Source organism: Mustela lutreola, chromosome 12 (genome assembly GCF_030435805.1).
Source record: "Mustela lutreola isolate mMusLut2 chromosome 12, mMusLut2.pri, whole genome shotgun sequence".
Classification (NCBI taxonomy): Eukaryota; Metazoa; Chordata; class Mammalia; order Carnivora; family Mustelidae; genus Mustela; species Mustela lutreola.
Window position 1 is genome coordinate 30,651,571 of NC_081301.1, and position 12,294 is coordinate 30,663,864.

The 12,294-nt window shown below is 44.5% G+C and overlaps 1 protein-coding gene across 4 annotated transcripts in view; it reads right to left on the reverse strand.

Annotated features, from left to right (window-relative positions):
* Positions 1–4,793: 4,793 nt before the first annotated feature.
* MSANTD3 (Myb/SANT DNA binding domain containing 3) overlaps positions 4,794–12,294 on the reverse strand; it is a 31,958-nt gene continuing 24,457 nt past the window's right edge. For all 4 annotated transcript variants that reach the window (XM_059141409.1, XM_059141410.1, XM_059141412.1 and 1 more), the window contains one exon: positions 4,794–9,909. In XM_059141409.1, the coding sequence (XP_058997392.1) occupies positions 9,500–9,909 (410 nt within the window). In that variant the 3' untranslated portion in view covers positions 4,794–9,499. The remainder of the gene's footprint in view (positions 9,910–12,294) is intronic.

A 12,294-nucleotide genomic window follows, 5' to 3' on the forward strand; every position in this document is an offset into this window, starting at 1 on the left:
CCATGGAGCAGCAACCTCACTACCACCTAGGAGCTTGTTAGGAATGCAAAATCTGGCTCCACACCAGATTTACTGAGTCAGAATCTGCAGTTTCAACAGAGTGCTCAGGTGATTCCCATGCACATTAATATTTGGGAGCCGGAATGATTGACGACCTCTCTTTTTAGCCTTGGTCTGATTCTCAGCTTGCTCTCCAATAGAACTGGGCCCCCACCCTTGCTGCTCCTGAGGCCTTTAACCTTACTTAGCTCTTCCCTCTGCTTCTCTTTTTTTCTGGCTCCTCATTGGTGACTGATATTTGATGAACGTAACCAGTCAAAGTTGCTTATTTTCTCCCATGCTGTAAATAGACTAATCAGCATACTGGCTAGGTATCTAAACCTAGTTGAGGTATTTACTAGGTATGTGATTGGCTTTTTTATTGTGCTGACATAAAATTTACCATTTTAATCATTTTTAAAGACTTTATTTATTCATTTGAGAGAGAGAGAGCAAACATGGGTGCGGGAGGGGCAGAGGAGAGGAACAGACTCCCTGCTGAGCAGGGAGTCCATGAGGGGCTCAATCCCAAGACCCTAAGATCATGGCCCAAGCCGAAGTCAGATTCTTAACCGAGTCACCTAGGCACCCCCATTTTAACTATTTTTAAGTGTACAGTTCAGGTATGTGATTTATTTATTTATTTATTTATTTGAGAGAGAGAGAGAGAGAGGTGCCTGCGTGGCTCAGTTGTTAAGTGTCTGCCTTTGGCTCAGGTCATGATCCCAGAGTCCTGGGATCGAATGGGGCTCCCTGCAGTGCGGGAAGCCTGCTTCTTCCTCTCCCACTCCCCCTGCTTGTGTTCCCTCTCTTGCTGTGTCTCTCTTTGTCAAATAAATAGATAAAATATTAAAAGAGAGAGAGAGCATGAGCACAGGGAGGAGCAGAGGAGGAAGCCGACTCCCCACCGAGCAGGGAGCCCGATGTGGGGCTCAATCCAGGGACTCCAGGATCGTGACCGGAGCTGAAGGCAGTTGCTTAACCAACTGAACCACCAGATGCCCCAGATATATGATTTTATTTTATTAACATGTAATGTATTATTTTTTTCAGGGGTACGGGTCTGTGAATCATCAGTCTTATACAACTCATAGCACTCATCACAGCCAGGTATGTGATTTTGAACAAGTCACTTAACATCTCCAATCTTCATTTCATATTCTTTGAAATATGGATGAGGGGCACCTGGGTGGCTCAGTCGATTGAGCATCTGACTCGGTTTGGGCTCAGGTCATGATCTCAGGGTCTTGAGATCAAGCTGCACATTGGGCTCCACACTCAGCAGAGTCTGCTTGAGATTCTTTCTCTTCCTCTCCCTCTACTCCTCACCCCCAAATGAATAAATCATAAAATATATATATATAGAAGATATTACCTATTTCTGCAGAGTACTTTTTTTTCTGCAGAGTACTTAAAAATTAAATGAAATAATATACAAAGGTGCCTAAGACCCACAGAAGATGTTAATAAATGCTAACTCCCTTCCTTCACGTAAAGTAGGTTTCAGACACCTCTGGTTTGTTTTTATTTTTTATTTTTTTAAGATTTTATTTATTTATTTATTTATTTGGCAGAGAGAGAGAGGGATCACAAGTGGGCAGAGAGGCAGGCAGGAGGGGTGGAAGCAGGCTCCCTGCTGAGCAAAGAAGCCCCACGTGGGGCTCCATCCCAGGATCCTGAGATCATGACCTGAGCCAAAGGCAGAGGCTTAACCCACTGAGCCACCCAGGTGCCCCAAACACCCCTGGTATTACAACAGATGTCATCTACTGAAATTAACTCCTAGGAATTTTAAAAACATATGCAAAAATCTACACATCATTGCCTTAGAAAAGGGTAATTTGTAAAACAGAAGTATTCTATCATCTATAGAATTGGGCAATTTGAAACAGCTGAGGGGAACAGTTACCCATTTACATTTTGTTTGGAAAATTACATTTTGGGAAGCAGCAATCCTTTTGTGCCCATTATATAGAAATTCTTGTATTCACTGTACGTAAATTATTTTAGAAACAATTTAAATACAGCCATTATTCTAATATCGATAACTTTTACAAGTGGAGCTTTCAACCTTGGGACTGGTCCTCTTGGATGCAGTATTTGAATTCCATTTATGTGCTCGTTATCTGTTCAATTTGGGCTACATGCAGTAAATTGAAAAGATTAGTTTAGCTTGAGAATTGGACTAATGAGAACGGGGCAAGGGAATTTAGAGATTCCCCTCCTCCAACATCCTTATTTGACAAACAAAGAAATTAATATTGAGAAAGACCTAGTCACTTGTCCTCACTCATATGAGTTACCAGCAAACCTGGGACTAGAGCCCAGGTTCCCAGAGTGTGTCCGAGTGTCATCTGACTTTGAAGAATGGGTGATACTTCAGCAGCATAGGTGACGGGAAGGGGTTGTAGAGAGGCTGATAGCACTCCAGCTGGAGAGATCAGTGGACGTTCCTGCACAAAGCCAGGCTCTGAAACAGAGAGGCTTAATGAGTGTACTCAAGGAGTGTCCGAGAGAGGAGGCTAGAACGGGGGAGGTGAAGATGAAATTCTGTGATGTCAGAAGAGAGTCTGGGATTCTCTTATAACAGAATATCAGAAGAGAGTTTTAGGGCCTCCTTTTTAAAATTTATTTTATAGTTTATACAGCTCTTCCATATTTGTATTCTCATATAATCATTATAGCAATCTTGGGAAATAGATATTATACAGATGATGATCTAATGTTCTAGAGGTCAGATTGTTTGCAAAACTAAGATTTGAACCCAGGCTCTGAATAGAAAGGCTGTGTATTATGTTTGTTTGTTTGTTTGTTTGTTTTAAAGATTTTTATTTTTAAGTAACCTCTGCACTCAGCATAGGGCTCAAACTCACAACCCCAAGATCAAGAGTTGCATGCTCTACCGACTGAGCCAGCCAGACACCCCATGTGTATTGCGATTCTTAAAAGCATGAGCTCCGGAGCAGACCACCTGGGTTCAAATCTCTATGGCCCCATTTAGAAGCCATATGAACTTGAGAGGAAAAAAAAAAATAATGACTAAAACTCAGTATTTACGTGCCAGGGTATGTTTTAAATGCATAGAACTAAACACATAGTACTCACTTCATCCAACATCCCTATTACTCATTATCATCGCTGTTTTAAAGCTTTCTCCCCCGGAAGAGAGATGAAGGAAAGAAGTAAGGAAGGGGTGCTCAGTAAAGGATGAAAAACAGGGATGCATTTCTTCCTAGATGCTCTGTTCTTTGACTTATTATCTCAACTCCTTGGTATTCCATGGGTTCTCTTAGATACTGCGGCAGATTATATGGTTGTTCAAAATATTCACCTCTTCCCCTCATCTTTTTCTTTTTTTTTTTAAGATTTTATTTGTTTATTTGACAAAAATCTCAAGTAGGCAGAGAGGCAGGCAGAGAGAGAGGAAGGGGAGCAGGCTCCCTGCTGAGCAGAGAGCCCGACATGGAGCCCAATCCCAGGACCCTGGGATCATGACCTGAGCTGAAGGCAGAGGCTTTAACACACTAAGCCACCCAGGCACCCCTTCTCCTCACCTTCTTAAGAGGACTCTACTTCCCTCCCTTTGACTTTGGCCAAGGAAATATTAATTACTTGCTTTGGCAAAGGAAATAGTAGCAGATTTAACACTGAAATTTGAAATGTGCTTCCGCAGTTGGGCTTGTCCTCTTGTACTTCTGCTGTCACAATGAGAAGGGGCTTCCCCTGCGTAACAGCACCTGCCCCTTCAGCCTAGGGCTCAGGGTAGAGAGTAGATCTGCCCAGCTGCCCCCCGGACTTCCCAGTGGCCGAGTGGCTGGACAGACCACCGTGCAGAGGAGCTAATACTAGACCATCCAAAGACACTCTTCGAGACTCAAGGATAAGAATCTAGATCCAGGGGTGCCTCACCAGCAGAGCGTCAACCTCTGAGCTCCCTTCTTTACTCTGGAAGCTGAATGAGAAGATGGGACAAAACCTGAAACCTTAACTTCTACATTGACTATAGGATTTTCTCTATAACAAGTATCCTTTTTATCAAAAATAACCAACTTCCTAAAGAACAGGGTTTGGAATTCTTTTCCTACAACAAACCCTAAAGAGAAAACTGAAATCAGAATCCAGTTAAATCTCTTGGCAGTCACCAGGAGTTAAGAAAGGGAGCCCATATTTATGGATAGAGAACTTCCCACTCTGAGCCCTTTAATGAAGGTACATGATTAATATTACACACACACACACACACACACACACACACACACACACTGGCAGTGCAGTGAGGGCATTCTGCAAGTAGAGCTAGTGCTTCTGATCCTCTCACTCACAAGCAGCAGGATCACCATTCTGCTCATTCCAAGGAGTGGCAACAGTGAGAAAACTTTCGCTCATAATCTGGAGATCTGGAGAATGTAGGATCGGAAGTTTTCCACCTCATGATGATAAACTGCACTGGTAGGGTAACAGCCAGCTCGCAAACCCAACAGTTACAGAGGGCAATGGAGGTTCGATAGTATGTTCTTCAAAAATCTTAACTTCAATCATTCTTCTATAAATTGAATCTCATTCTAAATGCACCAAAGGACTGTTGAAGAAAACATCATGTTGAAATTTTTCACCCAGAAAATAATCCCACTCTTGGATCCCTCGTGGAAGCTTTCTATACTGGGTGTTCCTAAACCACAGTGAGCTTGGGGTACTTCTCCTAGAAGGCAGATTCTCTACAGGACGGCATCCACATCACAATGACAACAATAATGTTAAAATGCTTTACATCACTCTTTATTTCAAAAGTGCTTTACTAACATAGACTAATCTTCACAACATTTAAGGGAGGTAGATAAGTATTACACCACTTTCACAGATGGAGAAACGGAGGCAAAGATTAGTAAATTGTGTTGAAGGGCATAATATATGGCACGGTTTAGGTAAAGACTTTGTCACTGTCATGGATCACTGGTGATCCTTCCCATGACTTCTGAGTCCCACCAACACAAAAGTAGCAGACGCAGCCTGGAAGCAGGTTGTCCCCAGTCTGGCTAGTCTAAGGTACGTGGCACCTCGTTGCTACCCAATGTTGAATGTGCTGCCCTTTGGCAAATATTTCCCTCACACCCGTTCTCACATGACTCCACCTCTGAAACAGAGGAGACTGGGAGCTGTTGTGGGTACAGGAGGGGCTGGAGGAACAGGGCCAGGAAGGCGGAAGACAGAAAATATGAACTGATATCAATGCAAGGGTGAGGGAGAACAGAAGGACCGGCTGGAAGCAGCCCAACGAAAAGGAAACCCACAGCAGAAAAGAAGTGTCACTCCACTTGAAAAGCTCAGACATCCAGAAATGCTATTAAAAGGGTAATTCTTAGCAATGACATTATAGAACCACTCCTCATGGCTTTGCCAAATATAATTATCAGGTCCTTCTGACATTCCAAGGAGGCAGAGCCATTCCTTCCCCTGGTTCAGGCCAAGTGCTGATGTAATTGACCTGACACTGCAGAGGCTGTTGACAACTCAAATGCACTCTGCCATCATGCCACCTCTCTTCCTCCACTCTCTTCTGAGGGGGGCGGGGGTGGGGACGGGGAGGCTAATGCATTTTAAGATTCTCTCTGCAAAATTCCTAAAACATTCCCTAAATTTTTGCTGCATAAGAGGGTAGGATTCCGTGTTTGACCTTTGTAAAGGGGCTGTGATAGGCATATATGGGGATCACCAGCCCTTCTCAGCCAATGCCCCTTTATACAACATGGGACACTAAGGAAAGAACCTTTTCTGCTCTTTCTAGCACAAAGCTATTATAAGAGATGGTGACGTGCACCACCACCTGCAATGGAAGTACTGGGGGCAGAGGCAGCACCAAATGAAGGGGCTGACAAGGACCCAAGGAAGGGCTAGAGCGTAGGATGGACAGGGAGAAGAGGCAGAAGTCGGAGCAAAGAGAGGACAAGCAAAGCAGAGATGGGCACAGGGGCTTGTGTTTGAGGCTGAGTGGCAGGTAACAGCATTAGTTCATCTCTTGGCCTCTCCTGGTTTGGGTCAGAGCCAGAAATGCATCCTTTCTGCCTCTATTTTAATCAGCAGCATTATTCTTTCAGGCATCTAGCTTTAACACCTCGCCCCTCCTCTCCAACAAAAGCAATCAACTGCCAAGCCTGACTGATTCCACCTCTGCCGTGCCCTTCACTTTGCTCTCCCTCAGTCCGACTACAGCCTCCTCTAGATCCTCTTATCATCTCGTCCTACCCAGGACCAGACCCTCCCACCTCACCTCCCAGGCTCCAGTCTTCTCTAAACTCAGTTGCACCTTCTCATCTTCCTCCTGGAGCACCGTGTTGATCATGCTACTGCCCAATTTGGAAAATGACCGCGTTCTCACTGCCTCCCAGTTATGTGTCTCATCATCTTGAATCTTCAACAGGACCTTGCATCTAGCAAAGGTTCGCCTCTTTCTGAATCTCCATCTGTCCAAATGCCAACTCTAAAGACTTAACTCAGATGCCACCTCCTCCAGGAGGCCTTCCTTCCTCCTGGAGGAGGTGGCATTTGCTCTGAGCTACCGATGCACTTGAAGACATGCGCTAATGAGGTACATGACAGCTGTGAACAAGTCTTACCTCCCCTACTGGCTGTGTCCATGATTTGGCCGGGTGGGGGACTGTGAACTGTAATAAATTTGTCTATTCCCTACAGCACCTACCAAGAAATGCTTTTGCATTTCCACTTCAGGTAAGGAATTGCTCAACAGTGAAATGAACATATATCTGTCCATGAATGGAGACACCAAAGTACACTATGGGTATGATCTGGCTCTCAGGACAAAACAAATCCTTCACGGACTTTGAGGGATGGGATAGGGGCAGACAGGTGGGACCATTTTTTTGGAATAGAGAGAGCTGGGACAGAACTTCTCCTTTGCCATTTACTAGCTACTGGTCTGGTACAAGATGGTTCTTCTCTGAGCATCATGTCCTCACTTCTGCATAACCTCACAAGGTTAAGGATCAAATGGAGGCACATCTGTGAGCTCAACACCACTGGTTCTCAATCCCAGTGACTTGCCATAATCTCCATTAAAATTTTCCAAAAATGGGTCAACAGAATCAGAATCTTCTGGGAGTGGGGCCAGGTAGGACTAGTTATTTACAAAATACTATTTCTAATGCATAGCCCAGGTTGAAAACTGTTATAAACTCATAAATAACATTAACAGTAGAGCAAGATGCTTTAGGCTTCTGGTTTCATTATCCTTTATTTGGTTAGGAATTAGTTCTGTTTTTATACTTTCATTATGTGTGTGAGCATTTTTTGTATTGTGTTCTACATGGTTGTGTTTAAGTGCTTAAGTGATAAATTCTGAGAGAGGATGATAACCGGCACACTGCTGTACACAACGTGTACCTAACCCAATTGTGGGGGTGGGGGTGGGGAGAGAGGAAGTAAAAACTTCACAGAGTCCTCTGAAACCTTGCTACACAGAAGTGTGCTGACCAGGCAGGCAGAGCTGGCATAACCTGGAAGCTTATAAGAAATGCAAAATCTCAGGTCCCACTCCAGAAGCTGCACATTAACAAGATTTCCAGATGGGTCAGTAGGCAAAGCAAAGCAAAATTTCTCTCAGTTCACATCTGTGCTGAGGGTCTGCTGTTCCCTGCCCTAATCCTGAGGAAATGGGAGGGCATGGAGAGTCAAGTCCTGTCAAGTCCCATAAACTGTTTAGGCTTGAGACTTTATCGAGATGTGTCTTGTCTAAAGGGTCCAGTTGGTAAAAGCTAAATGAAGAACACAAATCTTTGCAAAAGGATCCTTCCTTTCAAAGACTAGTCTTCACACCTTTCCTTCAAATCACCAGTTCCTCTAAGATATTTAAAATATGATCAGAGGAGAGAATAAACTGATATAAACACGTAAGTTTTAGGTAGTGGTTCAATAACATGTATATGTTTATCTTACTGAACTTCTAGTCCCAAAACTGTGAGGACAGAAGCAGTAATCACTTCTTCCCTGTTGACCCACACCCTCTGGACAACTATGATATCAGCGGTACCCATCCAAGGCTCTGCAGACCATACCACAGTCAAGGAGCTGCAGCAGATTCTGAACATGATCTAGACCAACTTCCTTGTCGTATGGACAGGAAAGACCAGAGCCACGGATTAAAAGGAGTTATCCCAGGTCACATAGCACATTGAAGCAGAGCCACGATCGGAATTCAGGCCCTGACTCCTAGCCCGACACTCCCTACAGAGCCTCTGCCACACATACTTTTCTTTCCCCACCACAAGGCCTTGACATTTCATGCTCAGAAACTGCTGACCTGCCTTGGCACGTGGTGTCACTTCGCTTGTTCCAGCGACTGCCATGCCCAATGTCCCAGAACCGTTTTTAACACTAGGCTCTATCCCAACTCAACCAAAATATCCACTTGCCAATCTATATTTCCAAATATGTTGGCAATGGGTTAAGAAGCCCAGTGCTAACTGAGCAGTGCAAACTACACAGCATTACTCTTGGCTAGCACCATGAGCACAGTGAGGGAAGGGCCTTTCCCTAGGTGGTTGGAGATTAAAAACAGGGCACCCATTAACTCAGTAGTACAAAGTTGGGAGGATGCTACAGAGGGAAAGCAAAGACGAGCACAGTGGGGGAGGCAGCACCTTCGAAAAACACACACAGTGTGACTATAAAATTGCAAGTCTTCTCTTTTAATAAAACGGACAGGACAGATCATAGAAATCTAAATGCACGTGTCTCCCTCAGAGCAGTTACAGCCTTAGTTACAACAAAGCTACCAACTGTTAGAGCCACTATTTGCAAGCCCTCTTTGGGTGAAGGCTTTCAAAGGGGGGTTATGAGCCACATTAGAAAACATCCTTCCAAAGGCTGGATGGTTTAAAATCAGAAAAACCACTCAAAGAATGACAATGAAAACAAAATGAAACAAAACAAAACAAAACAAAAACAAACCAAAAGACAAAACAAGAGGTGCTGTGTGTGGTTCCCAGGGAGGTTCCCTAAAGACCTCCAGCCAGTTCTAAGCAACAGCCCCACAACGTGTGGCCTCCAGAGTCTTTTAGCTGCTTTCAACAGCAGCATGTTCATTTGGAGAGAAAAGTTCTGCTGTCTACTTTAAAAAAAAAAAAAAAAAAACAGCCACACTTCTTTATAGTCACACTTGCAATCTGATTAAAAAAATACAACAACAACACTCACACATGGTTCTCGTTATGAATTCTAATTAAGAGACATTACATTCAGAATTCTAGCACTCATAGTGATCATTTTCAGGAGACTGGAACAGCTTCTTTGCCATTGGCAGCGGGGGCATGGGGTGCGGCCGTTTACCTGAACATATTCTTAAATACTGACTACTACCGCGCTAAGTTTCCTAGTCGTAGCTCTGTTACGAGGTCCTGACCGCGAGCTCACGTTCCGGATCGCTTACAGGGGAGCCGCCCCCGCAGTCTTAGGGTGAATTGGGAAAGGGCCGGTTAAAGGAGGAGACAGGCCACTCCTTGGTGAAAGTTTGTAGTTTTCTTTCCCAATACATCTTCTTTTTATTGAGAACTTCCATTTTTATCCTGTGCTCCTCCTCTGCCATCTCACACTCCCGCTCTATCTGCTGGATTTTGGCCACATGCACCTCGTTCATTTGTATCAGCTGCAGCTGTAAGATGGACATTTGTTGGTGGTGTTCTTCCTCATGCATCTTTTTTAAAGCACCTTCCTGAGAGGTTTTGCTCCTGTAGTGTTTATTGGCTGTGATTCTGACAGCCGAACACGAGGGTTCAGGTTGGGAGGTCCCCTCACACACTGGAAAATGTATGAACTCTTTCTCATCATCGCACAGTTCTCTATTTGAAACAGCAAATGATTCTGAAAAACAGTAGCAGAAAACACACGTTCAAAGATTTTACAGGCAGAGAGAAAATCGATCCTATTTCAAATGACAGGTCCCCCGCCACAGGATGGAGTGTTGGCCTGCATGTCTACGGGCACCCTTGTCACGCCTGACCTTTGAAAAACCTGCAAATCAAAACCAGCGTTCCCTTCAGAAGTCATGATACAGGGTTTTGTCCTGTCATGTCTAGAACTGTGAACTCCGGGAACAGTGGTCCCAAACTGTGCTGATCAAGAACTGGAGACCTTGGCACAGTGATCTAAGTTCTCAGCAGAAGAAGTCAGCAGAAGACCACGCACGAGGCCAACAGTGGGTTTTCAGATTAAATTCTCCCTCAGTCTGACCTCCCTCTCTCAGTCTCTCACCCAGCCGTGAAGATGTATTATGTTCAATCTCCACGGGGGTCCCACTGCTCTGTTTCCTGGTCACAGGTCTGAACCCTGGATCTTACAGATCTTACAGATGTTCCTGAAAGGTGAGTCTGCATTCCTCGGAGGTGTAACCTCCTCGCATACTATTCCTCACTTCCCAGGACCCCTCTTATGTAACCTCTCCCTAGCACTTAACAATCCCTGAAATTTCTTTATTAGCCTCTGCCCCGCGGCTCTCTGCTCAGTTTTCTGCACCCCCTCTCTGACCGCTCCTTCTCAAGCCTCCTTCCAGGGCTCAGACGCGTGCTGCACCCACCCCTCACACCTTTAATATCCCCCTGCGCTTCCCATCTTTATCTCTGTTGTCAATGCAGCCTAAGTAATACTCAAAATCTCATTCTAGCCTTCCTTTATCTTTCTGGCATTCTTCTTCAAAATACTCTCCATGCCCTGCAATCCACAAACTTCACATTCTTCAAGGCTAAGCACTCTTTTAAAAAAAAGAAATGGAGCTCCTGGGTGTCTCAGTCGGTTAAACAGTCATGACTCAGTTCATGGTCTCAGGGTCCTGGGATCGAGTTCTGAGTCAGGCTTCCCACTCAGCAGGAGTCTGCTTCTCCCTCTGCCTCTACCCCCTGATCTAATAGATAAAATATTTTTTTAAAAAGTTAAAAAAATAAAGGCCAAGCTCTTTTTCACAATTCTGTCTCTGTTCTTTCAGCCAGAGGCTGGGCTAACTATTTCTCTCTCTTCGTTCCCAGTCCCAGACCCTGCACTAGCTCAAACCTATGCTCTTACTCCAGACTCTCCTTTTCAACGGCCCCTCAATCCTTCCTCATTCGAGATCCCTAAAACCCCAGATCTCTCCTTTCTCCACGAGTACTCTACTGTTACGGCACTTACCACATGACCATGCCTTATTCATTTCTTTAATCCTTGGGCACCAATTATTTTGCTTGGTACATCGAGGATGCCTAGTAAATACTTACTGGCTGAAGCTCTGAACACAAAGGGAGAAGAGCTTATGGATACAAAAGGATGTCATTTCTGCTGGTGCCGCATTTGCATTAGTATTTTTATGGGACGACATTTTATCAATTAAAGAGTTTCATAAGGAAGACACTAACTCCAATAACCCATGGAGTTTTCCAGCTGTGACTCCAAGGCTTTCTTGGGAACCTTTATGTTTCCAATAATGAGAACTATCTCCTTGGAGAAAAATAATATCAATTTATTAACAGAGTTGATTACATTATTACGTCCACTCCATTATTCCAGAAGATGGGATGCCGGGAATGGTAATGGCTACTGGGGGAAACCTAACTCGTGATACTCTGTTAATAAAAGGAAAATAGCTACTGTTTAGATTATTTCACTCCAAGGGGTTAGGTTACAACCATAACTGGTCCCTAATTAAGATTAAAGGAAGGGCAGAAGTCTCGCTTCTGAAAGAGAAGGTTAAAAGTACTTCTATGTCATCCAGAGGTAGTGAAGATATCTCCCTAGGACTCTTTCCCAACTCTGAGGGCTGTGGCCTTAATTGGATGTCCTTCCCTCCTGCTCCTGCTCCCTCCTGAGCCTACCTCTGGCAAACCACCTGTTAAAACTGGTGGTTTAACCACCTCCCCCTTCGGGTCTCTGAATACTTTGAAGACAGAACCTCTCGGGGCGCCTGGGTGGCTCAGTGGGTTAAGCCTCTGCCTTTGGCTCAGGTCATGATCTCAGGGTCCTGGGATCGAGTCCCACATCAGGCTCTCTGCTTGGTGGGGAGCCTGCTTCCTCCTCTCTCTCTCTTTGCCTGCCACTCTGCCTGCTCAGTCTCCCTCTGTCAGATAAATAAATAAAATCTTAAAAAAAAAAAAAAAAAAAAGTTTAAAAAAAAAAAAAAAAAAAAAAGACAGAACCTCTCTTACTCATCCTTGTGGAGAACCCAGCACATGGCTTAGACACTGCGGGCCTTGTCAGAAACGTGTGGGAACGAACTCGCTG